This window comes from Macaca fascicularis, chromosome 7 (assembly GCF_037993035.2).
Source record: "Macaca fascicularis isolate 582-1 chromosome 7, T2T-MFA8v1.1".
In the NCBI taxonomy this organism is placed as follows: domain Eukaryota; kingdom Metazoa; phylum Chordata; class Mammalia; order Primates; family Cercopithecidae; genus Macaca; species Macaca fascicularis.
In genome coordinates, this window is record NC_088381.1 from 55,466,443 (window position 1) to 55,493,512 (window position 27,070).

Here is a 27,070-nt window from a genome sequence, read left to right on the forward strand (position 1 = left end):
CAAAATTGGAGAGCTAAAGGTGGGATTTCAGGCACCGGGAGAGGCTTGTAGAATCAACCACCAGAATTCTAACCTGGCCTCATGTCCTGGGCTTGGGCCCCCAACCCAAGGTCAATGAGGGGTCCTCGGAGCCTGGGTCTTTCCCTCCCTGTCCAGTGACCCCAGGCCCCAGTATCTCCTCCTTCCTTGCAGCCTGACAAGCTTCGGAGGCTCTTCTTCACGGACAGGAAGCACAAATTCTGAGGGCCTGGCATCTGGCAGCCCACCAGTGGGTTTCCTGGTACCCAGGCCATGCCAGGGGTTATTGCAAAGCCCTCAGCTCACTTGAAGGCACCCTTTGGATCTTCAGACTCATCCAGCCTACTACAGAACTAGGCTTCGAGACAGCCAAGGTGCCTGCCTGAGAGCAGGTGGAAGAGGACCTTCCAACCACCTGCAGCTCCTGGCTACGTCCTGCTTTCCTTGTGCCTCCCATCCATGCATAGGAGGGAATCAAGGCTGGAGAGGAGTGACACTGGCCAAAGGCAAGGGTCAGCACCCCCATTTCCCAGATGAGCATTCTGAGGCCCAGGCAGACTGACTGAACCTGCCTCCCACTACTGAGCACTTACCGAATGTGTGACAGGCTGTGCGCTAGGACAGACACCTTTCTAACTGGCCAAGTGACATCATGCAATTGCTATTGAGAAAACCAATTCCCCTCCTTGTGGCCCCATCAGCAAAAAGGAGGGGAGGGCCAGAAGCCACATCCTCTGCTTCAGGCCTCTTCACTCCAGCTATGCCCTCAGGTCAGGCTGGCTCTTCCTGGAGCTCTGTCCCTCAGGAAACTTCCTGTTTGTGTGTCACTTCCCTTCCTATCCACATTTCCCATTCTCTATAAGGGTGGACAGCTGGCTTGCTGCCCCGCTCCCCACTACCCCAAGCCCGGGATGCAGAAAACAGGACTGATCATCTCCAGCGACAACACCAGAGGTACCCCTCCTCCCTGCCCTGACCCTGGGCAGAGCTGGCTCAGGTCGCATTTGTGGGAAATCTACCCTAGTGACCACTTGGCTCTGCAGCTTTTCCTGAAATATAGGCCTGTAAGAGTCCCTCCCTCCTTGGGGGTTGTAAGGATTGAGACTGAAGCAACTGTCCCTGTGCCTGAGTGGTTAGCACTCCTGAATGTTAACCAGAGATACTGTCAGGGAATTTACAGAAGGTTTGGGGCATGGATGTGTCTTCTTCCCGACGGCACACGCACTGAAATCAAAGCTAGTGCCTAAAGCAGGAGGCACTGCCTGATGCTGAGAGGTGAGACGCCAATGGTGGGATTTCAAGGATCAGAAGCAAAGGTATCCTCAAACATTTCCTAACATTAGCAGACATGGAGAGCACAGGGATGCAAAAGTGTTTTACTACCAGGAGTTCACACATCTGTGGACAGCACATACCAGTGAGGATTCCATGGTGTTGGGGAGGGCAGGCAGGGTAGTACTCATGACCCAGAGGCAGAGACAGGGGCAAGAGCCCTTCGGCCCACTGTGCCCACAGCTTCACATTGTGAAGGAGGCCAGGAGAAGAGGAACAGGCAGGAGTGAGGAGCAGCCCAACCTTGGGTTTTGGAAAAAGATTGCATAGCTCATTAAAACCCTGACCTCTTTTTTTTTTTTTTTCCATTCTGTCCTGGGTGACCAGGGTGTCTGCCAGCACTTGGACACGTCAGACCCCACCACCTCCTGTTGGGTTATCTGCCTTTCCCTTTGAGGGGTGGGGAGCATTTCTGGAGTGGGAGAGGACTGGGGCATGGGGCGGGGTGCAGAGGGCCTGGAGAGGGGCCATGGGTTCTCGGGCTGGGCCACAGAGGGGCTGTGGGAAGGGTCCTAACCCTCACACGCCCCCTTCCTGGTTAAGGCTGTTTTTTGCTGAAAGGACCACAGGAAATATTCGTGGTGTGAACACCAGAGGCTGCCACTGCTTTCCTGGGGAGCTTGGAGGCCACACCCATGTGACCGCAGGGCAGGACGGTGGACTTCCAGGCCCCTGCAGCCTCGGCAGTGTCCTCAGATCCGGATGTGGAAAGTGCTGGAAAGAGAGAAAGGGCAAGAGAAGGTGAGAGGCCCTGGGTTGGGCAGGTAAAGGCTCCTCAGGGAAAAGCACAGCAGGCCCCAGGCCCACGCTGGACAGCACCTCAATAGGGAACCCTGCATAGTGGATGCAAGTAATCAATACTGAGGGAAGGCAGGCTTGGAGGGACAGCGGTGCCCAGGGAGTTCTGTCCCCAGTTATCACTGAAGGGGCCCCCAGGTCTTCCACCATCCCCCTTGCAGGGGACAAAGGCCAGTCACACGTCTAGGGCAAGGGTGCCTTGAACGTGACCTCCTGCTTCCTGGTCACACACCACTGCTCACAAACAGCGAGTGACAGGGGCTTAGCCCCAACATCCCAGCCTGCCCTGCCCTGCCCAAGCCCAGCCCCTGTAGTGGCAGCACCTGAGGAAGTCAGGGGCCTTGGCAATCATGTCCTCGAAGTCAGCAAAGCCCAGTTTGCCATCACCATCCAGGTCAGCCTCCTCAATGACCTTGTCGCACACAAGCACCACCTCCTCCTCATCCAGCTCTGACTTAGTGAGCCGGGCCAGCGTCAGCTCCAGGTCTTCCTTGCAGATGAAGTTGTCAGTGTTGAAGTCTGTGGGGTGGGGGTTGGACATGTTCAAGTCCGGGTTGCGTGCACCCAGGAACCCCTACACTCCCAGCTGGTCCCACTACCTCCACCAGCTTCTGATGTCCCCAGAGCATCTCCATGCACACTCTCGGGACACTGGATCCCAGCCCCCAAGAGGGCTCACCCACCAGGCATAGCTTAGACACCCACATCCACCACCCACAACAACCCCACAATGACTAAACCACATCCTGAAACAAGTCAAAAGTCCAAATCTGAGGTTTCCTGAGAACTTCAGGCTTAGGCCAGATAGCCCTTCCTGGCCTTAGCCCACAGTGGACCCTGTGTTCCCTTTAGACTTCTAGAGCTAAGGAAACTAAGGCCCAAAAAGGCCATGTGATTTAATCAAGGTGGGAGAGCCACTCGGAGATGGAGCAGGGATTCTGATTGGGGCCTATGTGACTCTAAGACCCAAGTTTTCTAAACCGCACCATGTTGCTTCAGTGGTGTGTGGCCAGGAGACACAATGGGTCAGGAGACTCAAAATCAAAAGGCCCTTAGAGAGGGGCCTATGCCTGGCATTAGTGCACACAGAACAGGGAACATGGTTTGATTCTACCCAGAAAAAGGCACTATTACTGCCCCAAAGGATAGCAAAATGGTTCAGAGGACCAAGCCATGCGTGGCTGCATCAAAGCAAATTCTCTCTCCTTACATTTTCAGCCCAACTACCAGATCTGCACATGTGCTGTTTCTTCTGCCTGGGGTCCCTTCCCAGCAAACTCCTGGTCATCCTTCAAATTTTGGCTCACACATCACCTCCCAGTGGCAGGGCTTTCTAGCAACAAGGGTCCTCTCCCCTGCAGATGAGCTTCTCGTGCCCATTGGCAAACTCTGACATTAATGTTAGTGGCAAAGACCCATCATGTGAGCATTACATGCTCTTTCTCATTTAATTTTCAAAACAAGACTATGAGGCAGGCACAATTGAATCCCCACTATACACATGAAGAAACAGAGAGGTGGCCAGGTGCGGTGGCTCACGCCTGTAATCCCAGCACTTTGGGAAGCTGAGGCGGGTGGATCATGAGGCCAAGAGATCGAGACCGTCCTGGCATACACGGTGAAACCCCGTCTCTGCTAAAAATACAGAAAAAAAAAAAAAAAAAAAAAAAAAAAGCCGGGCCTGGCGGCAGACGCTTGTAATCCCAGCTACTCAGGAGGCTGAGGCAGGAGAATGGCATGAACCTCGGAGGCAGAGCTTGCAGTGAGCCAAGATAGCGCCACTGCACTCCAGCCTGGGTGACAGAGCAAGACTCTGTCTCAAAAAAAAAACCAAAACAACAGAGGTGAAAAGGAGAGGTACCTGCTTGAGGTCACATCCCTGGTCATTGTTGGACCCTAGAGCCCAACAATGACTTGGGGGTGACTCTGCCCTATCTCTGCAGAGGCCTGGGCACAACTCTAGGGTAGGCATCAGGGGAGATTCATCTGTGCCCTTGGCATGGGACATAGCAAATCTCTGGAAAGATTTGCTGGCTGGCTGGCTGGCTCAATTGCTGTGGCCATTTAACATGAGTAAACTGAGGCTCAGAAGTAAGATGATCCTTGTTGCAAATGAGGCCCCAGGCCTCCCCAGCACCAGACTAGGAGGGCCCTGGCTGCCTCTCCCCACTCCACCCCCAGCCTAGGGCAGCAAGGAAGCCACAGTTCTTCCATGTGTTCCTGTGCCCACCCAGTCCATGCGATCTGCACTCCCCTGTCTTGGGCAGACAGCAGCCCATCCCAGGAGCAATGCTGTGGGGTCCAAGACTGGGCAGATGTTGGGTGGAATCTGAGAAACATTTTACATGACCCATGTGGGCATAGTTCGTGGAGGGTAGACTGGCAGGTATTTTCTTTCTGATATGCAAGCAAAACGTGGGTGCACAGACAGAAACCAAAGTCCTCTGAAATAAACATAACTAGAACGTGAAACGTAACTAGAATGTGAAACATCAGTCCGGGCGCGGTGGCTCAGGCCTGTAATCCCAGCACTTTGGGAGGCCGAGGCAGGCAGATCACCTGAGGTCGGGAGTTCGAGACCAGCCTGACCAACATGGTGAAACCCCATCTCTACTAAAAATACAAAAATTAGCCAGGTATAGTGGCAGAACCTGTAATCTTAGCTACTTGGGAGGCTGAGGCAGGAGAATCGCTTGAACCCGGGAGGTGGAGGTTGCAGTGAGCCAAGATCACGCATTGCATTCCAGCCTGAGCGACAGAGTAAGACTCCATCTCAAAAAAAATTAAAAATAAATAAATAAATAAATAGAAAAAAAGAAAGTGAAATGTCAGCCCCTGATAGACCCTGCTGCCTTGGGATCCAGTGTCTGATCAAAGGTGCTGAGGACAGGAGGTTTGACCTTGACTCTTCAGGTCCAGGTTAGGTCCCAGCCCCTTCCTGGGCCTTAGCCATCTCAACTGAGGTCTGTCTGAGGATTTGACACCAGTCCCCATGGGTCTGTCAGGCCAGCACAGGGGATGAGCTTGTGGGTATGAAGTTTTCTCCCTATGGCTGTGGGAGAAGCGTGAGTCCCTGGCTCATGAGTGCCTGCTGCCCTCTGATGGCTGGTGAGACAGCAGGCCCGAGGGCAGGGCTGGGTGGGGTGAACCCAGGCGGCCCTACCTCTGGCAGTGTTGGGGGGCTCCGGAGGCCCCCCTGCAGGCCTGGCCTCACCACCATGGCCTAGGCAGCCTCTCTAGCTCCTCCATTTTACACCTCAAAGCTGCTAAGTGATCTTTCCAGAAAACAGAGCTGCCCTTCCCCACTGGAAACCTTGCAGGGGCCCTGGTGTCCAGAGCACTAGGTCCAAATTCTGTGGCTGGCCCCAAATTCTCTTCAGACTCATACCCCCGTCCCACCACCTTTCAAGTTCCTCCCATCTCCTTACCAAGCTCTGCGCTTCCCTGGGTCTGCATGGGTTGCGCCCTCTGTCAGGTCTGCCAGTCCCCACTTCTCTAGTCCAAGCCTCTGCTAGTCCCTGCTTAAAGGTCATGCCTGGGACCCCTCTCACACTAACCACCCGACCTGGGGTTGGCGAGTCCCTCCCTCCTCTGTTCTCAGGAACCCCACAGATGTCTCTCAGGGACTGATCGTCTCCCCTGGCCACCCCACTGGATAGGCACTCTTCAGAGGACAGATCAGCTTCACTGTTCTTGGTGTCCCCAGGGCAGGAGCCAGCAGTAACCAGACAGCCTGAGGGCCCCACATGCTGCCCACCTCACATTCATGGCCCCCTCCTCTAGCCCTGGTTACCATAGATCTTGAAGGCATAGTTTGCCTTGAGCTCTCGGGGAGCCGACTCGCAGAGCACGGAAAACATGTCCACAAAGTCGTTGAAGGTGAGGTTCCCCTCACCATCCTCGGAAAACGCCGCCACGATCCTTTCTTTGAAGGGATTCTCCTGAAGGAAACACACACAGCAATCACTGTGGGTGCAGGATAATCAGGAGGGCCCTGGAGCCAGACTGTGGACAGCCTGTGTGACCCTGGAGGAGTGACCAAATCCCTCTGAGCCTCGGTTTCCCCATCTGTAAAAAGGGAATAATAACACCTTCTTAATTGGGTTGTGATGGGATTAAATGAGCTAAAGTATGTAAGGTGTTGGTACCAGGCCCAGCACGTGTAAGAGCTCAGGAAGCATTCTGTTGGGTCATGTCACATCATTAAGATGGGCACAGCCAGGGACAGTGGCACACGCCTGTAGTCCCGGCTGTTTGGGAGACTGAGGTGGGGGAAACACTTGAGCCCAGGAATTTGAGGCTTCAGTGAGCCATGATCGTCCCACTGCACTCCAGCCTGGGCAACAGAGCAAAACCCTGTCTCCAAAAAAAAAAAAAAAAAAGCTGACCACAGCCAATGTGTTCTCACTGGAGGCACCGCCTCACCTAAAGCAGAAGCACAGATTCGTCCTGTTACCCAGAAGAGCACATAGAGGCTCTACCTGGATGTGTAGGGTTCTGTCCCCAGCAGAAAAAGATGACAACCCAGGGCACTGGTGGCCCTCAGCTTAGGCCGTGTCAGGCCAGGATCGTGGAAGGTAGATGTAGGGTCAGATAACTGGACCAGATAAGCAGCAAGAGTCATACAGCCAGTTCAGGCCCAGGCCTGCCATCACTCTGCTCCTGTGAATTTTCTTAGACTACCTTGGATGCCACCTCTCCCAGGGAGCTGTACATGGATGCCTTCCTAGATCCCCAAATCACTTATCCTACAGCCCTTCCATCCCAACTGGGCTAGCACTTGGCTAGCCCCATTCCGTGCCCAGCCCAGGCCAGCGCAGGATGCTCAGAGACAGACCACTTCAGTCCCACCCAAGAGTATCTCACCCGCTCCAGCAACCCTCTGAGCCTGCTCTTGAGCCCCTTGCTGGGCCAGACAGGGTGTCGGTCCAGGGCTGAACCTGGGGTCCATTGTCTCTCAGGACTGAGGTCACAACCAGAGTGTAGGCCCCAAGTGGATGCCATATAGCACTCTGACCCCACCATCAAGCCACACATCCCAGGCCTGGCCAGGGGCTACTGACGAAGTACCACTGCAATGGGGAGTTATGCCCCAAATGCCTTCTTAACGCTGAGTGCACTTTACATATTATGGATAAGGAACTCATGAAACGAAACATTCAAATATATATGGTCTGAGGACCAGCAGCATCAGTCTCACCTGGGAGCTTGCTCGAAACGCAGAATCCTGACACTCCACGTGTACTGAGCCTGAATTGGCATTTGGACAAGATCCCCGGGTGGTTTAAAATTAAATTTTAACAGGTACATTAAAGTCTGAGAAATTATGTTATGGATGACCACGATGCTGACCTCAGTGAGAAGCCACGGTCAGACAAGGGGGAGACAGAAAAATTATCTAACAAAGCAGACGCAGGTCTGCCAAGTACAGCAGGCTTGGGGCCACTTAACAAAGGGACAAGCAGATGAGCACAAGCCTATGGCCTGCAGTGGGGTGGCCACTGATGTACAGCACCCTTACAGAGCCCACATAGCTTATTTATTCAGAGTGCAGATGAGGAGACTGAGGCACAGAGAGGTTCTGTGATCTGCTCAGAACCACACAGACACAAAGGGTGGAGCTGGGTTCAGCCCAGACCTAGGGGCCTCTGCTGCTGGTCCAGAGGCACAGATCCCCTGCCCGCCAGCAAGAGGCCCTGCACGTACCCGGAGCTCTGGCATCTGGATGATGAGGCTCATGGGCACGTGGACGATGGGGCTCTTCCTGTAGTCCATTGGGACGAGGTTGGGGGCCAGCTCGTAGAATCGTGAATGCAGCCTTGGAGGAAAGCAGAGGAAAAGTGCTGGAGGGGGTGCCATCCCTAAGTCCCAGCGGCCCAATGCTGCCCTGCCTAGGCCTGTGCCTCTGCAGATCATCCTCAGCCAGGACCAGGTGAGGGGCCAATGGGAGGCTCTCTGCTCTGCCCACAGGGTATGAAGTTGGGAGGGAGGTGAATTCTGCCCAGACCTCTGTGCTGATAACCAGATTGTGTCCAGGCCACCCTATTTCCACCACACCCACCCCATCAGCACCACCACCATCACTCCTTGGCCCTGCATCCAAGTCTTCTAATTTTTTCTCCTTTGGGCTCTCATAAGGGTTTTCTATGCTTGGGATACTGTGCTAAGCAATGAACACACCACCTAATTTAATCCTCCTCCACATCACTGTGCAGACAGATGCATCCTGACCCGTTTACTGCTCAGCAAACTGAGGGCTGAAGAGGTTAAGAGTGATTGTCTAAGGCCACATAACTAGGGAGCATCAAGGGCCATGGGTTGAGCCCAAGATGGTAAATCCAAGCAGAAACTCTTAGCCACTCTTCCTCCGGATACTCCTGGGGATCCATCAAGGCTTGGGCCCACTTCATGGCCCCATCACCCCAACTTAGGCCCTGAGGGTTGGGTCTCTCTGGGAGAGCTCTCAGCAGTCCTCACACCCTCAGGAAGCCCCTGTGAATGGGCCACTCATAACCTCTCTAGCTGGGGGCCATCGAGACACAGCCCGCTACCCTGGTGGGCCTGGCCCTCCCTCCTCACTGATGGGTCAGGTCCCTAGTTCCTGTTCCAGCCTCCAGGAAAACAAGCTGCATGGACCCTCAAAGGTGTAAGGCATCCTGGCACTGTCTCACTTGGAAGCTCCCTTCCTCCCCGCCCCCTGTCCCATCATTCAGTCTTTCTTTGCCCTATGTCACTTGTCCAGGTCCCCGTCATCCCAGAGAATAGCCCCCCATCCCAAGACAAGTATAAATTGTATTCAGATGAAATTGTGAGCTGGGTGTGGTGGCCTATGCCTGTAACCCCAGTGTTTTGGGAGGCTAAGGTGGGAGGACCACTTGAGGCCCAGAGTTTGAGACCAGCCTAGGCAACATAGCCTGTCTCTACAAAAATGAAAAAAAAATTAGCTGGATATTGTGGCTCAGTCCTAGCTACTTGGGAGGCTGAGGCTGGAGGATCACTTAAGCTTGAGCCCAGGAGTTGGAGGCTGCAGTGAGCTACGATTGCCCCACTGTATTCCAGCCTGGGCAACAGAGTGAGACCCTATCTTTAAAAACAAAAATTGTGTCCATTAAGTGCTGCCATGGGTGGGACAAGCGTAAGGGGCATTGACTGGGGGCTGAGGTAGGTAACCTGCCTAAGGTGAAGCCCTAGGCTGCTGGCGAATGGATTAGGTATGATCTTGTATCTCCCGGGCTTGGGCTGGCCCTGCCACCCCCAAAGCCAGATCAGCCCAGGTCTCCTTTTAAGTGGCTTGACCCTGTGACACACCCCAGGCCCACCTTTCAGCACATTCAGCACAGCACTGAGTTCAAGAAGAGTTATACATTAGTCCTACCATAACATCAGGACAAGAAACCATACTTATGCTACTTGAACTGCTCCAGAGTGTGAGGCAAGAAATGTGAAAGCCTTCACTTTATTTTACAAGCCATTCAGCACAGACACCCAACCTTCCCTTGGGTTCTACCAATTCTTGTGGTGCTGCTGCCTAGCTGTCCTTAGCAAGGCACCTGACTACTTACCCAGCTCAAACAGATAATAACACCAGCTATTGTTTAGCAAGTGCTTACTCTGTGCCAGGTCCTGAACTAATCTCTGTGCATTGCTTTACTCATTTTAATCCCCACATCACCCTGAGAGGTAGCTATTAGTCTCCCATTTTCAGGTGGTGAAAACTGAGGCTCAAGAATCAAGTGTCTGCTGCATCCTACACAGCCAATGAACAGTAGGAACAGGATTTGAACCCAGGACCTCTGGACTCCAACCACTTGGCTTCTCCCTGCAAGTCAAGCCCTGGTAAGCACATCATCCCCTGGTTCAGAGCCTGTCCAGGGCAAATAAACGATAAAATGCCACATGCCCACTTTGCCAGTCACACATCCCTATAAAAGGGCCTGAAATCACAAGGATGTGCCAAGACTTGCAGACAGAGCTGGAGGGGAAAACCCCTAAACTTGTACTTTGGGTGGGAGGAGGCTCAGCAAATGCTAGGGTGGTGGGATCAAGCTGAGACTCTCCACAAGAGGGCACTCAAGGACTTTCTTTGCTCCTATTTCTTGTGTAGAGGAAAATTTTTTTTTTACACTGTCCCCAAATAAGGAATAACCACTTGTTTCAAAATTCATGCATCTTCTTTCATAATTCATGACTCTGGTACTTTGACATATCCATTGTGCTTCCAACTGTTACATTTCCCACTTGACCTTGACCCTATCCCATGTGTCGGGGTATGATATTGGAGTGTTTCTGGGGGTTGGCCTATACCTCCGAAGTTTTGTGGGATGGCTGCAGCAAGAGCATGAAGTCAGGCTGAGGTTGGAGCCCTGCCTACACCTCTCACTAGCAGTGTGAGTAAGTGGGTTAATCCACTGGAGGATAAGTTCCCTATCAGTAAAGCAGGGGCTGTTCTACTGTTCTCACCCCTGGATGTTCGTAAAACCACGGGCCTTCAACTGGCAATTTTTAGCATACTGCCTGCCATGTCAGAGACTCCCTGGAAGGGGTGGACTAGGGAGAGAGGCAATGGGTGCTTGGCGGGGTTGAGGAGGTATCTTCTGGGGTGGAAAGGCCAGCTGGGACACAGATCTGTTCTAAAACAATAACTAAAATCACATTGGAATTTTTCTTTAAAGAAAAATCCAAGGAGAATTTGAAAACCCAACTCACTGTGAAAGAAACTCTAAGCATTGTCAAAGAACCACATCTCTGTCACCTCTCCCCCAGTAAAGGACACTGAGTTCAAGAAGAGTTATATATTCGTCCTACCGTAACATCAGGACCAGAAACCATACTTATGCTACTTGAACTGCTCCAGAGTATGAGGCAAGAAATGTGAAAGCCCTCACTTTATTTTACAAAGTTAACAAGAACGCTGATACAAGAACAATATGTAGCATCCAGAATGGACCAACGGTACTTCATATATAGATGAAAAAGTCTTATAAAATAACATACTAGGGGCCAGGCACAGTGGCTCATGACTGTAATCTATATGTGCTTTGGGAGGCCAAGGTGAGAGAACTGCATGAAGCCAGGAGCTTGAGACCAGCCTGGGCAACATAGTGAGATCGTGTCTCTACAAAAAAAAAAAATAATAAAAATTAGGTGGATGTGGTGATATGCATCAGCAGTCCTAGCTACTCAGGAGGCTCAAGGAGAAGGATCTCCAGCCTGGGCAACAGAGACCCTGTATCTACAAAAAATAATAATAATAAGTAAAGAAAGAAAAATAACATACTGGTAAATCAAGTCCAAGACTTTAAAAGAATAGTATGTTAGAACTAAGTAGGATTTCTTCCAGAATGCAAAGATAGTTCAATATTTGGAAATCTGTGACTACAAATCATATTAAGCAAAAAACATTTTGACCAATTTGATAGATGCATTTATGACTGTATGTGTGGATACAGAAAAATATCTGAGAAGTTATATACTACATGTTTACACTGATAGTCCCTGTGAGGTGGGAGTAGAGAGTTGTGAAAAGAAGGAGGCTAACTTTTACTTGTTATTTCACCTACTTCTCAATTATTTGAAATTTAAGAAGTATTTATTAATAAAAATTAAAAATATTTTTGTTTTTTTGAGACAGAGTCTCACTCTGTCGCCCAGGCTGGAGTGCAGTGGCACAATCTTGGCTCACTGCAACCTCTGCCTCTTGGGTTCAAGTGATTCTTGTGCCTCGACCGCCCAAGTAGTTGGGATTACAGAGGCATGCGACCATACTCGGCTGATTTTTTTATATTTTTAGTAGAGATGGGGTTTCGTCATGCTGGCCAGGCTGGTCTCGAACTCCTTACCTTAAGTGATCTGCCGCATCGCCCTCTCAAAGCGCTGAGATTACAAGCATGAGCCACTGCACCTGGTCAAAAGTATTTTAAAGTATATGATATTTTGTCAATTAAAAAAAAAAAAAACTTAAAATTCTTAGTAAAACAGAAACAAAAGGAGTTTCTGCTTAGGAGCAGAAACAAAAGGGTATCTCTTTCTCTCTTTTTTTTTTTTTTTTTTTTTTGAGTCTTGCACTGTCACCCAGGCTGGAGTGCAGTGGCTCAATCTCGGCTCACTGCAGCCTCTGTCTCCTGGGTTCAAGTAATTCTCCTGCCTCAACCTCCTGAGTAGCTGGGACTACAGGTGCCCACCACCACGCCCAGCTAATTTTTGTATATACTGGGGATATACCTGTCAATGTGAGATGCCTATAATCACCATTATTACATAACATTTCCCCCCAGGAGCACGAGTCAATCTACTATTGGCCGTCCAGGTCCATGAGTTCTGTATCGTGAGTCAACTGAAGACGGAAAATATTTGACAAAAAAAATTGCATCTATACTAAACATCTATAGTTTTTTTTCTTGTCATTATTCCTTAATACAGTATAGCAACCCTTTACACAGCATTTATGTTGTATTAGGTATTATAAGTAATGTAATGATTTAAAGTGTACAGGAGGTGCCGATTTAAAGTATATAGGAGCAGCTGGGCATGGTGGCTTATGCCTGTAATCCCAGCACTTTGGGAGGCTGAGGTGAGCCAATCACTTGAGCCCAGGAGTTTTGAGACCAGCCTGGGCAAAACAGTGTGACCCTTGTCTCTACTATATATATATATATATATATATATATAAATTAGTCAGGCTTGGTGGCATGTGCCTATAGTCCCAACTACTCAGAAGGCAGAGGTGGGAGGGCCACTTGAGCCCAGGAGTTTGAGGCTGCAGTGAGCCATGATTGCACCACTGCACTCCTGCCTGGGGGACAGAGATCCTGCCTGAAAAAAAAAAAAAATTATACAGAAGGATGTGCATAGGTTACATGCAAATACTATGCCATGTTATATCAAGGACTTAAGCATTTGCAGTTTTTGGTATCCTTGGGAGGTCCTAGAACCTATCACCTGCAGATACTGAGGGAGGAATGTAATTAGTTAAAACGGTAAAATAGTACACTTAAATATTGGAGAGGAAGCAAGTTATCATTTACTGGAAAACCAAAAATAATTAGCTTAAAGACTATTTGAAATAGAAAGAGTTCAGAAGCCTTTGTACACAACAGTTTTTCTATTATGTATCAAAATTAGCCTTTTCAAAAATAGGATTTGGCTGAGTGCAGCGGCTCATGCCTGTAATTCCAGTGCTTTGGGAGGCCAAGGGGAAAGGATTGCTTGAGGCCAGGAGTTTGAGACCAGCCGCCTGGGCAACACAGTAAGACTGTTTCTATATATTTTTTTAATTAAAAAAAAAGTTGAATTCACAATTTAAAAGAACCGAAAAAACAAAAACAACTAAGTATAAAATTGGTGCAAAATGCACTAATTTTGAAGTATCAAAAAAAAACCATGAAAGTTTAACAAAAGATATAAAAATATTTTAGGTAGTTAGATAACTATTGTACATTCCTGATTGGAAAGACTTAATGCTGTAATGATGACAATGCTCTGTTCATTCTTCTATAAAATGAATACAATCCTAATCAAAATCTGCAAATGATCTATTTGGGATCTAGCCAGACTGATTCAAAAGTTTGTTTCGTTAAGTGTTTCTTCAAGCTACTGGCAAAAAAAAAGAAAAAAAAAAAGCTTGTTTAGAAGAATAAATGTAGGAGTCTTGCAGGGGAACCCTGAAGAAAGAGAAACGGGGGAAACATTTGTCTCTATCAGGTATTAAAACAGTTTAAAGCTATAATAAGGACAATGTATGAAATAGACATTGGCATTTACAAGGCAGACTAGAAGTGGTAGATACCAACATAAATGAGAATGAGTCCATGACACAGCATTTGAAATCAGTGGGGGAAAGATTAATTCCTCTGAAAGTCACAAACCAGCAATCCACATTCATGCCTAGTTTTCACATAGCATTTTAAAATAATTAAATTACGCCAAAATAATAAATTTAGAATTTTGTTGCCAACATATACAGATTGAAAGATTTTACACTATAAACCTAGGTTTCTTCATCAAGATGGTCTGAATTCCCCCAAGGCAATAACCAGCTTGGGCTAAGGAGCAGCTATTTCTGCAGGTATCCATTCCAAAGAGTTCCCACCCAACTAGACAGCTTCATTTATTTACAGTGCATGTTGGCCCCCCTTACAGGCAGCTGAACTTCAGACTCTTGGGTTATTCAATGAATGATCTGGGGTCAGAAGACAAAAAACATATAACAGTAGTGGGGGGGGAAAGCTAAAGTCTTAAAAATATCCATATCTTTGATCAGGCAATTTGTTGGAAATACCCAGACATATGCAGTTATGTGAATTGTACCACAAGAATATTCACTGAAGTACAAATTAAAATCGTGAAAAGTTGGAAATCTAAATGTTCAACTACACGAATTAAGAAATATCCATTTAAAATATTATATCAGAATATCTAATGATATTGGAAGTTGTTTGCAAGATGTTAAATGAAAAAAGCAGACTGTACAGTATAACCCCATTTAAAAAAAAAAAAAGCTTGTATACATTTATATACCTACAAAAAGAAAGACTAAAAGGAAGGCTGGTCACTACAATGTTAGTGATTATCTTGGGTAGTAGGGGGACAGTAAGATCTTTTTTCTTACCTTTTTTTAACTTTAAAAATTGTGATAAATGGCTGGGCACAGTGGCTCACACCTGTAATCCCAGCACTTTGGGAGGCCAAGGCAAGCAGATCACGAGGTCAGGAGTTTGAGACCAGCCTGACCAACATGGTGAAACCCGTCTCTACTAAAAACACAAAAAATAGCCCAGCCTGGTGGCACGTGCCTATAATCCCAGCTACTCAGGAGGCTGAGGCAGGAGAATCACTTGAACCCAGGAGGCAGAGATTGCGCCACTGCACTCCAGCCTGGGCGACAGAGCCAGACTCTGTCTCAAAAAAAAAAAAAAAAAAAAAAAAATTGTGATAAAATAACATAGGCCGGGCGCCATGGCTCACGCCTATAATCCCAGCACTTTGGGAGGCCGAGGCAGGTGGATCACGAGGCCAGGAGATCGAGACCACCCTGGCTAACATGGTGAAACCCATCTCTACTAAAAATATAAAAAAAAATTCGCCAGGTGTGGCACTCGGGAGGCTGAGGCAGGAGAATGGCATGAACCTGGGAGGCGGGGTTTGCAGTGAGCTGAGATTGAGCCACTGCACTCCAGCCTGGGTGACAGAATGAGAGTCCGTCTCAAATAATAATAATAATAATAATTTTAAAAAACATAAAATTCACCATCTTAATTATTAGTTTTTCTGAATTGTGGTAAAATGCACATGCCATAAAGTGTACCATCTTCACCATCTTGATGGGTACAGTGCAGTGGCATTAAATATGTTCACATTATTATGTGACCATCACCACCACTGGTCCACCTCCAGAACTCTCTCCTTCTTCCAAAACTGAAACTCTAATCAAACAATAACTCCCCATTCCCCCTCCTCTCAGCCCCTGGCAACCACTATTCTACTTTCTGTTTCTAAGAATTTGACTATTCCGCCACGTGCCAAGCTGGGACTACAAGCACACACCACCACACCTGGCTAACTTTTGTATTTTTTTTTTTTTTAGAGACAGGGGTCTCACCATGTTGGCCAGGCTGGTCACAAACCCCTGAGTTCATGTAATCCACCCACCTCGGCCTCTCAAAGTGCTAGGATTACAGGTGTGAGCCACCATACCCGGCCATGATCTGACTTTTTGATAAACACATACAAAAGAAAAACACTGGCATAATATATACCAAAAGGTTAACAGCCATTATTTCTGGGTCATACGCTTACAGGTAATTTTTTTTTTGTCTTCTCTTGACTGGCTTCATTTTCTAATTTTTCTATAATCATTATGTATATGTGTAGTAAGTAATTAAAACAGGTTGCACAAAGCTTTTAAAAGGTTGAGAAAATAAACAATAAAAGAACAAGTAGGCAAACACTTTGGGGTGCTGGCTGGGTGGGCCTCTCTGTGTACCAAGGGGACTACTGTCCCGCTGATTAAAGAGCACAGCCTAATTAGGGGACAAGGGAAGTCAAAGTGCTAAGCTCTTACCTATGGAAAGCAAGGTGACTGAACAGGGTGGCTGCCCACTCGGGCTCAGTGTGGGAATGGAGGAGCTGTGTCCTGGGGAGCAATCGGATCTACCTGGGTGCGGGCAGGGCAGAGGGAAGGAGAATTGGAGGCGGGCTATCTGTGACTCGGTATCACTGCCCCAAAGCTGCCAGAGAGCTGGGCCCCAACATGCAAAGAAACACCTCCTGCTCAAGTTTCCTCCTCGCCATCTGATCAGTACTCAGGGAGCAGCTTACCAAGAAAACCATCCCGGTGGGGGTGGGGAGTAGCAGCCCTGAAAGGCCCTCGGGAGCAGGGAAGATGAGCAAGGCCTGGGGCTGGACAGCCTGGCTCTGCAGCTGACCTTGCCCTCTCTGGGCTCCAGGCCTCAGCTGTGTCACCCTGACCTGAGATGTGAACAGTGGAGAGGGCTTTCCTGGAGGGGCAGTCAGTCATGCTGGCCTCTCTACAGAGAAGGCTGGAGAAAAGTGAAAGGGCTGAAACTGGAATTGAGCCATCATGGCCATGCCTGGTCTCTCCACAGACAGGCAATCCTGAATCCTGCCTTGTCTTACTACCCTTCCCTGAGGGTGGACAGGTGGGCAGCAAAACTCCAGGTAGCTCTTTTCATGTTTAATAACACCGTCACCCAGCCCTCCTGGACGCAGGGCCCTGTGAGAAAACAGCTCCTGCAAGCAATGTCATCCCCGAGCTGCAGACGGGGCCTCAGGCTTGGGTTTTGCTCTGGTGTTGAGTTACAGAGCCTAGGGTGCTGATGCGTGCAGAGGTGTGCAGGCCAGGGCCGTGGGGAGCCAGAACACCCGTCCCCAAGTCCTCTCACCTGCCTGGAGCTCCTCATTTTCCAAGGGGCCAGGAATACCCCTAATATGGTTTGGCTGTGTCCCTACCCAAATCTCATCTTGAATTGTAGTTCCCATAATCCTCACGTGTCATGGGAGGGACCTGGTGGGAGATAATTGAATCATGGGGGCATGCTGTTCTCATGATAGTGATTCTCACAAGATCTAATGGTTTTATAAGCAGCTTTTCCCCCTTTGCCCGGCACTTTTCTCTCCTGCCACCATATGAGGAAAGATGTGTTTGCCTCCCCTTCTGCCATGATTGTAAGTTTTCTGAGGCCTCCCCAGCCATGTAGAATTGTGAATCAATTAAAACTCTTTCCTTTATAAATTACCCAGTCTCAGGCAGTTCTTTATAGCAGCATGTGAATGGACTAAAACCACCACCAAAGGCCCATGATATTGGATTTGATTCCTGGACTGGCCTTTGAGCTCCTCTCTCCTCTTCCCCACACGGGCAACTTTGCTGCTCTCAGTGAGACCACTGGAGGATGGGAGTGGGAGTGGGAGTGGGAGTGGGAAAAGCTGGCCTGTGTCTCACCTCTGCTGCTCCCTAGCCTGGAATGTTTTCCCTCAGCCAATCCTGTCTTTCACCCACGCACTCTTCATATGGTCACTGGTGGCTAACAGGTGCCATGCTCCCCATTAGTCCTGCCTGATAGCAAGTCTGGGGGGGAGCTGGGCACCTGGGCCCAGAAACCCAAAGAGCCCCTAACAGGCTGTTAGAGCAGCTGGGGGAGCACTAGGGTGGCAGGATGTTGGGGTGCTTATAAAGGGGATGACTCTGGAGTTGGGTCTGGAAGGATGCATAGCAATGCTGTGGGCAGAGGAGAGGAGGACACTCCAGGGAGTGGTGACAGTCAGTGCAAAGGCCAGGGCAAGGCGCTTTTGTTGCCAGAATGAAAATGCCCATGGGCCTCAGAAGACAGGCAGCCTGGGCTTGGCATCTACAAAGGCAGGGGATCCGAAGTTCCCTGTGAGGCTCAAATGAGGCTCCATGCCAAGAACTCTGAAAGGTAAAAGGTGCCACAAGAATGCTAGGGGTGACAGCTTTGTTATTCCAATACTGAAAGCCGTGCTGTCCAAATGGGGACCTCACCCCTGACATGTCTCAAGCTACAGGGCAAATCCCACCTATCAACACTATACCCCAGTGTTGCGGCCTCTCAGCAATGCTATGAGGGTAGGTTTCACTATCCCTATTATACAGAAGAAAACTGAGGCTCAGGGAAGGTCAAATGGTTACCCAAGGCCATAGAACTGAGATGTGGGAGTAGAGCCCAGGTCTACTGATGCCAGGCCTGGTGGCTTTGCCCCTTGCCCAGACTCTCTAAGTTGGTGGAAGTGGGGTGTCCCCTGCCCATGCAAGGTACAGGTTGGAATAGCCTGGGTAGAGAGGAAAGCCGAGAGGCACTGACTGAATGAGCAGAGTGGTTAGGGCAGTGACAAGTTGCAGCACAGCTCTCTTGGGAAGCTGCAATGGGCTCTGGTCCCAGCCTGACCGTCGATCTCCAGGGGAAGTGATCCTGGGACTTTGCTGGCTTTTAGTGCCACCTGATAGCCCGGGCAGAGGGGCCTACTGAGGCCCATGGGGCAGGTTTCTTGGTATTCAGTGATTCCTGCTCACCGCCTGGTCCTGGGTTTCTGAGGCTGCCAATCCCCTTCGTCTTTGCCATCCAGATCCACCCCCATCCCCACCAACACCAAGGAGAAGGGCTGTCCTGGGAAGAAGCAGCACCCTGATGAATAGCTCAGGGGCGATGGGCATGCCCTCAACTTTTAGACATCCTAGGAGTGGAAGAACATCAAAGCTAGAGCCAAAGGGCCCTTAGGGACCCCTGTCTAACAACAGAAAGGGACTCCCTCCTATACCAGGACCCAGGATGCAGTGAAATAGCAAGGGACCTGGAGTTAGAGGTCTTGAGTCCCTGGCTCTGTGACTTTAGCCAAGTTGCTAAGCTCCATCTGTAAAATGGGGTTAAATGGATTATCTTGTTATAAGGTCACAATGAGGATTAAATAAGAATGTGCCTGAAACCACCCACCCGAAAGCTCAGCATGTAGTAAGTAGACGTTCATTCCCCAGCAGGAGGATCTGGGCCCTGGGAGGAGTGGGAAGCTGTAACTCCATACCAGCCCAGTGGCGGAGTGGGGACCTGAATGTGGTTCCTGACAGATGCTGATGCTCCGCCTCAGCCCCAGCTAGCACAGCCAGCCCATGTAGGGTGCCCCAGCCTCACCCCGGCCCCAGTCCCAGTCTCACAGGGTGAACGAGAAGCCACACTTACTTGAGGATGTCCTTCTTATTGAAGAAGGTGCAGTCCTGTTGAGGGAAAACACATAGTCAGTGTGTGATTCCCAGGCCCCTTTCTTTCTCAGAGGCCTCGATGCCACAGGGCTCACAGGGGATAGCCGCGGACTGAGGGCAGAAGAATCACTACTACCCCTCCCCACCCCACCCTCACCCACTGGGGAAAGTTGGTTCTAGTAGGTACAGAAAATGCCTCCCAAAACCTTTGTCCATCCTGGGCTAGGCCTAAGGAGCTTAGTGCATGGTCGGGGGCTATAGCATGCTTTAGGGTGCACATTTAGGAGGAAGATGAATGCTCACAGGTATGCGTGGCTGATTTGAGTGCCAGTGGGATACACTGGGGGATGATGGGGAAGTGGCTGGGAGACAACTCCGAATGAGGACCCACAGGGCCACCTCGTGTAGCTGCATAGGGTGCCATCCTCACTGTAGCCCTGAGCATGGTGCTAGGGGGGTTGTGCAGTCCCAGGCTCAGAGACTGAGAGTTCCAGGCACATAGACTGGGGAAGCATCAGTATGTACCTGGTATCTGAAGCCAGAAAGGGATGAGGTCACCCAGGGAAGGGAGTGAAGAGGCCAGGGAGATACGGGAGGGAGAAAGGTGGGCAGGTACCGGGTAGCATCCGGGGTAGAGGTGAGGGTAGGGACTGCTGGGGACCCCCAGGTGAGCATTACTCCAGGTGGGGGCAGCACTTGGCTCCTAGGGCCATCCAGATGACAAACTCATCTCAGAGGGGTCCTGTCTGTCTAGATGACCCGCCTCCATCCACAGCATGGCCTACCCAAGGTGAGTATCAACCACTGGGAGTCAGTGACAATGGCCACTATGCCAGGCCTTGGTGAAAAGTATGGAGGTGAAAAGGACCCAGCACTTTGTAAAATGCCCAACCATGAAGGGCTTTTGTGCACCTCCCCTGCTGTGTAGCTCCTCCACCTTTGTTCACTGTTACAACATGAAGGAAGAAGGCCTCCTAGGTCTGCAGAGCCCAGAGCCTGTAGGGCCTCCTGGGGCCATAAGCTGACCAGAGCCGGCTCTGATGAGGAGTGAATGGCTGAAACTCAGGCCTGCAAACAGCCAGGCTTGCTCTGAATGAGACCTGAAGCTGCTAGACATCAGGGCAATTGGATTGAGAGAGCCAAAGAGAGGACGCCCGCAGGATGCACACAACATCTGGGGTTTCCACTGGGTGTTTTCAGGAGAGCTGAAGAGGCAAGAGTTGGCAGGAATTTCCAGGCCCCATTTGACCCAACAAGTCTGTCCTTCTAAGCTGCTGCTCCCTGGGGGTTAGACTAAGGATCCATGCTGCCTCCTTGGAAACACAGGGGGTTCTGCTGGGGGTCTCAGCTTTGCTTTTGACAATGGCTCCTCTGTAGGAGCCCAGAAAGGCTCAGGCTGTGGAAGCAGTGCCCCTACTCCTCACCCAGCACAGACAGAAAACTCCCTACTTAGCAGGCCTCAGGCACAGACAGGCTGGAGACAGGGTGGGCTGATTTCTCAGCAAACTCCAGAAACTCCAGAATGTGGACTTCCCTCCACCCCAGGGACATTTCCATAGTCTAAGGTGCCCAGTGAGAAGGGCCAGGGCTCTCCCACCTAGCCTGGAGGAGGCAGTCAGCGGAACTGGGAATGGGGAGAGATCCCAGCTCCTGCTCTCTTCCCCCCGAATCTGTCCTCCTTTCCCTCCCCTCTCCTCTCTCCTACCCCATATGTTGGAAAGGAACTATCCAGGTCCTGATTCAAGGGTTCTACTGGCAAAAGATGCAAACACTTCCCCTATAACCTTGCTCCCTGTCACAATTACTTACACCTGCCTACATCAATGGTCCTCAGGCTGTGGCTCCTGGACCAGCAGCATTGGCCTCACTGGGAACTTGGTGAAAATGTAGATTCTCAGGCTCCACTCCAGCTCTCTTTAATCAGAAACTCTGTGGGTGGGGCCCAGGGATCTGCATTTTAAAAAACCCTCCCAATGACGGTGATACATGTTGAAGTGTGAGGAAGTCTGCTCTAGAGCAGAATCACCTGGGGGGCTGTTTAAGATACCTGTGTCCTCCACCCCTCAGCAGACCCCAGACAAATTATAGAGAAATCCCCAAGGGTGGACCCAGGCATCAGTAGTTTTCAAAGCCACTCAGGTGGTTCCAACATGCAGCCCAGGCTGAAAATCACATCACAGCTAGTACATGATGTACCATGCATCTGGCACCTGGGGCTCTGAATATCCAATTTTGCTTAATCCTTATCATTAGCCAATGGGGGCAGGCATTATCTCTCTATTTTAAAGATGGGTAACTTGAGACTCAGCAAAGTTGAGTAGCTTGCCCTAAGTTGCACACACAGCCCAGGAGGGCTGGGAATGGAACTTAGGCCTCTGTGTTTCCTTTTTCTCCCTTTTCTTTTTTTTTTTTTTTTTTTTTTTGAGACGGAGTCTCGCTGTGTTGCCCAGGCTGGAGTGCAGTGGCATGATCTGAGCTCACTGTAACCTCTGCCTCTTGGGTTCAAGTGATTCTCCTGTCTCAGCCTTCCGAGTAGCTGGGATTACAGGCATGCGCCACCACACCTGGCTAAGTTTTGTATTCTTAGTAGAGATAGGGTTTCACCATATTGGTCAGGCTGGTCTCGAACTTCTGACCTCAGGTGATCCATCCGCCTCAGCTTCCCAAAGCGCTGGGATTACAGGCATAAGCCACCGCACCTGGCCTTCTTTTCTTTTTAATGGGAGTAGAGCTTGGGGCCCCTACTGGCAAGGAAGCAGAGGCAAGAAAAGATCCTCTGTGCTTCTTGACCACTGCCTATGACTACAAACAGAGCCATGACCACTGTACACCAACCACTCCATGTCCTGCATCTGCTGTGTATTCCTATACTTATACACAGCAGGTGCTTAACACAGGCTTGTGGGATAAGTGATCAGATTTTTCCACATATGCCTTCCACAGCAGTTACGTTATTTCAGTGGCTGCAGAGTATCTCAGTGAGGGCATAGCCCCTGCCTAGTCTTAACCTTTCTTCTCTTTCTGAACATTTAGTAACACCTGTTTCTTGGTTTTAGCATCACTGATAAAGCTGCCATGAACCTGCTCATCAACTGATGTTTCACTTTTTCTTCTGTTGACTTGTTTCCCTGGGACTCACTCCAGGGAGGCAGTGCACAGGGAGTGAATATGGCAGGTGTTCTTAAAAGCTTCTCAGGACTCAGGGTGGCCTAGAAGTGTAGTAGGGGAAAAGGTTTGGTAGTCAGAGTTAAATTCTAGTCTAGCTTCAGACCCTTAGGCAAGTCATTCTCCTTTCTGAGCCTCAGTTTCTGCATCTGTGAAGTAGAAATAGTGTCTCTCTGAAGGGGACAGTGTGAAGAGCAAATGAGATAAGGTACAGGAAGTCTATTGGCCCCAGCTGATAGGAAACAGTGCAAAAGCCCCATCCACCACCCAAGGTCCCAAAGGCATCTCCCCAGAGTCGGTAGCTCTGCTGTCTTTTCCTTCTCCGGAGTCGCCAATGACCCTGCCCACCACTACATCCTCAGTTGCCCTAGGAGCTACAGCCACATGGCTGAAGGAACGCTTTCTTATACTTTGGGAGAGCAAGTGCCCCATCACTGCTTGGCTCCTGACAGTACATAGGAACACGGGGACAGGTCTTCAGGCAAAGGTCCCCAGGTCCGGGTCATGAGGAGTGGAAGGGAGGGAAGCAGAGAGGGGGCCTAACCCAGGACCGATGGACCCTCAGAACTTTGGCAGCGAAAACAGGACAGGCTGGGCTTTCACAGTAGAAGCCTAGATGTCTTCCCAGTTAAGGCTTGAGTTCTGCCTCTGAGCCTTATTCACCCTATTCCCCATCTCTCCTCTTTCTCCAGGTTGTCCAAACCCTTTCCTTTCTCCAAAGCTCAACTCAAGGGTGACTTGTTTCAGGTAGCCTGCCTGCCTCCCATCTACACGCCTGGTCTGCCTGTGCCAGCCGTCAGGAGCCGAGCCATGGGCCGTCCCAGCTGTAATGGAAATGGCTCTCCATCCAGCTCTGCCAGCTCAGGCCTCAGCACTGCCCAGATGACCATCACACGGCTCAAGGTCAGTCTCCAGTGATCTTAGTTGATCCCCACAAGAGCCCTGTAACATGAGCACAGCCGGGTTAGTAGTTGTTCCCATTTTAGAGGTGGAGACACTTAGGCCCAGAAGGGAACAGTGGCTTGCTAAGGCCCACAGCATCAACTACCCAGCTGACTTAAATCTAGGGCTTCAGAATCCTTGTGCAGAGTTCTTTGCTCTCCCGGAGCCATGCCTTAACAAATATTTGTTCATTCATTTGAAAGCATCCTCCAAGCATCTCTTTTATGCCTGGATAGGGGCCATACGAGAAGGGAGATGGAGTGCAAACAGCGAGGTGCCCAGTATAAACCATTCGGTGGCCACAAGAGGGACTGGGGATGTGTATGTGTCAGGCTCCCTGAGTATTCCCAGCTGAATAGATTGGTGAGGAGGGTGTCAGGGAGCCCATCCCAAAGAGGTGAGGCCTGGCCTGGACAGATAGATGGGCCAGACTAGGTTAGCAAAGGAGAAGGGAGAGCAGCAGGAGAACAAGGGCCAGAGGTGAGGGAGGGCTTGGCCAGAAGCCCTTCAGTGTGCCTGAAACTTGGGGTACAAAGGGAAAGGGAGTAAGAAATGAGGCTGGAGGCCGGGCACAGTGGCTCACGCCTGTAATCCCAACACTCTGGGAGGCCGAGGCGGGTGGATCACCTAAGGTCAGGAGTTTGAACCTGGCCAACATGGCAAAACCCTGTCTCTACTAAAAATACAAAAACTAGACGGGCATGGTGGCGGGTGCCTGTAATCCCAGTTACTTGGGAGGCAGAGGCAGGGAAAATTGCTTGAACCTGGGAGGCGGAGCTGGGATGCGTGGGTTGCCATGAGCTGAGATCGCACCACTGCACTCCAGCCTGGGTGACAGAGCAAGCGAGACTGTCTCAAAAAAAAAAAAAAAAAAGAAAGAAAGAAAGAGGAAGGAAGGAGGAAGAGATGAAGGAAGAGTGAAAGAACTAAGAGGGCAGGTGGCTGGAGGGGGATGGGCAGGAGGGGCACAGGAGGGAGCAGTCAGACCTACAGTTTGCAGGCGACTGAGCAGGCCTAGCCCAGGGCCCTGGCTGTGGGCATGGAGGAAGGGACCTCCAGGTGAGCCACAAAAGAGGCTGAGTAACAGGCCTTGTTCTTAACTGAAAACATGGGCTGAGGGAGAGCAGAGCGTTGGAATGGCTGGAGGAGCAGCAGTGGGTATTGGGGAGGCTGTGACCCCTGTTTTGGAGTTTGAGGGGTCTGGGGGATGGCTGTACAATGCAGAGGAGTGGTCTGGACAGAAGCTTGAACATTGGGAATCAGTGGCACCGGGAACCAGGAGGGTACACCCTGCCCAGGAAAGGTTAGACTGCCAGGCTGGGAGGTCCCAAGAAACCCTAGGGGTCACTTAGGAGAGAGGGTGCTGTAACTCAGGCTCACCCCCACTCAGCCATGGCTGGCACGTGGCTGGCTGGAGAGCCAGAGGGAAGGAGATGTGGGGCTCTCAGGTTTCACAGCACTCATTTCTCCCACCCTGCCTGGCAGGGTCTAGCTAGGTTCTGGCAAAGGATCAGAACCTAACACTGGGACTGGCTCCGATGAGTAACCCAATGCCAGGCTGGTCGGAGCGGGAACCCGGGCTCCCCACACCCTTGAAGCTACTCCTCACTTCTGAGCATGGCTTGCCTGCTTGTACCTGCCCACTCTCAAGCCTTTATCCAAGCTGTCCCCTCCACCTGGAATGCCTCCTCTGGGCCCCACTGGGCAAAACTCCACCTATCTTCCCAAGGCCTGCTCAAGTGCTGCATAGTTTCTGGACTTTGCCCCCTTCCCTGCTGGCCTCCCACTGCCCACTAGCACCCTTCCCTAGAACACACTCCACCACCTGCCTCGATCACAAGGGCCACACAATGGAGGTGAGAGTCTGTCTCTGAATGTCTGAGACTGAGTGCCTTGGGGACAAAGAGCACACATGGCCCAGCCCAGCCCACTCTCAACTAAAGAAGTGAGCCTGGGAGTCAAGATTTGAAATCCTGTGTGAGCCCTGAATGGCTCCTCAGCCTCTGTTTACACTTCTGTAAAATGGGCTAATAATCCACCTCACTGTGATGATCAAGTGAGTTGATGCATAGAAGGCATCAATTACTGTGCCTGGTACACAGCAGGTGCTTCATAAATGTGTCTCCCCTCTTCCTTCCCAGGGCCTCACCTGGGGAGCTGAGAAATCCATTACTGACAACTAGGGCTTGTAGGAGGAGAAGGGGCCTTTGTTTTACCTTCACCCACATCAGAGGACCCACACTTCATGCCTGCTTTCCTTCACAGCCAAAGTAAGCACTGATGAAGGCAACAAGTGCCTATGGAGACTCTGCTGGTGTTCCTCCTGCCCAGTTACACAGGCCACAACACAATCCTGCCCCCTCCACCTGAGGAGTCAGGGGAGAGGCATCAGATGTGGGACTTGAAGGGTGAGAGAGATCATCTGGAGGGGGGAGAGGAATCCAGGCCCAGGAAAAGGCATGGGCAGAGGGAGACAGGGAGGGAGGAATGAGCCTGGTGAGCTGGAGCAACTGCAAATGGGTTTAGGAAGGCTGCCATGCAGAGGGCAGGGAAGGGACCTGGGGAGACTGAGGCTGCAGAGATAAGCTGAGCAATTGGCCAGGGCTCTGGGTAAGCCAAGGGGTTGGGCTTCATCCTGCAACCACAGCGAAGTTTTTACCTGGGTGGGATGGTATTGGGATTCCAGATCTGGAAAGCTGGCTCTGGAGCCAGGAAAACCTAGAAAGGTCTAAGGAGGTGGCTGCTGAGGGCCTAAGGGAGCTGGGAGAGGTGGCCCTAGAAGGCTGGTACCGGGCTTCCGTTCTTGCTCCAGGTATCTCCATGCTGGGGTCAGAAGGAGAGAACCCCAGCAGATAAACAAAACAGTTCCAACTGAAGACTGCATGTGGGGACTGACGCATCCCACTCCTAGCCCAGACAGGACCCCAGCTCTCATTTCTGCTTTACAGAGACTCGCTCTCCTGGGCTCCTTCCTGGGACTAAGGGTGCAGGGAGCGGGGAGGGCGGTCCTCTGTCCAGCCTAGTTTACTGACTCCCTCTCGGAGCCAGGTGGGCGCTGGAATGGGTGGCTGGGAGGGGTTCGGGTCCTGCCCTAGGGCGAGAGTAGCTGGGCAGAGGCGAGCCTGAGAGGCTCTTCCAACTGGAAAGATCTCTTATTACACCGGTGGGGAAACTGAGGCACGGCGAGGGGAAGTCACCGGCCCAAGGTCACGCGGCAAGCTGAAGGCAGAGGCAGGGTTTGAACCCGGGAGAGCTGGCTCTCGGGAGGCCTCGGCCAGTGACCGAGAAAAGGGAAGGGCGGCGGGGCCAGCGTTGGGGGCCGGGCGCGCCGAGCTCACCTGGTAGTTGTCTAGCTGTTCTTCGGTGAAGATGGTCTGCTTGTTCCCCATGGTGGCCGCTGCGCCGCCGCTCGCCCGCCCGGGCTCCGCCTCCCATCGGCGGCCGCCAGACTCTGAGCCCGCGCCCCTCGCCAGCGGCCCTCGGCAGCCCCGCGGCTGGCAGCGGCCCACGGCGGCCGGACCCTTCCAGTCCCGCAGCTCGCCTGGAGTAGGCGCGCGGGGGTCTCGGAGGCGGGGACCGGGACCCGAA

The 27,070-nt window shown here is 51.0% G+C and overlaps 2 protein-coding genes across 9 annotated transcripts in view; one reads left to right on the forward strand and one right to left on the reverse strand.

The window, feature by feature from the left end:
- SH2D7 (SH2 domain containing 7) overlaps positions 1-1,640 on the forward strand; it is a 29,317-nt gene extending 27,677 nt beyond the window's left edge. For both annotated transcript variants that reach the window (XM_073996487.1, XM_005560196.5), the window contains exon 6: positions 193-1,640. In XM_073996487.1, the coding sequence (XP_073852588.1) occupies positions 193-243 (51 nt within the window). In that variant the 3' untranslated portion in view covers positions 244-1,640. The remainder of the gene's footprint in view (positions 1-192) is intronic.
- CIB2 (calcium and integrin binding family member 2) lies at positions 1,379-27,047 on the reverse strand. Of its 7 annotated transcripts, XM_005560194.4 has the most exons (7): positions 26,821-27,047; positions 19,356-19,390; positions 11,988-12,049; positions 7,855-7,966; positions 5,942-6,089; positions 2,472-2,667; positions 1,379-2,064 (listed from the first exon to the last, which is right to left on the reverse strand). In XM_005560194.4, the coding sequence occupies exons 4-7, from the start codon at positions 7,921-7,923 to the stop codon at positions 2,043-2,045; spliced, it is 435 nt and encodes a 144-aa protein (XP_005560251.1). In that variant the 5' UTR covers positions 7,924-7,966; positions 11,988-12,049; positions 19,356-19,390; positions 26,821-27,047; the 3' UTR covers positions 1,379-2,042. The 7 variants fall into 7 exon arrangements, 6 of the variants coding, with proteins under 6 accessions (XP_005560251.1, XP_005560250.1, XP_073852590.1 ...); XR_012415234.1 differs by lacking the exon at positions 11,988-12,049 and having other exon boundaries at positions 5,942-6,216; XM_005560193.4 differs by lacking the exon at positions 11,988-12,049.
- Positions 27,048-27,070: the final 23 nt, after the last annotated feature.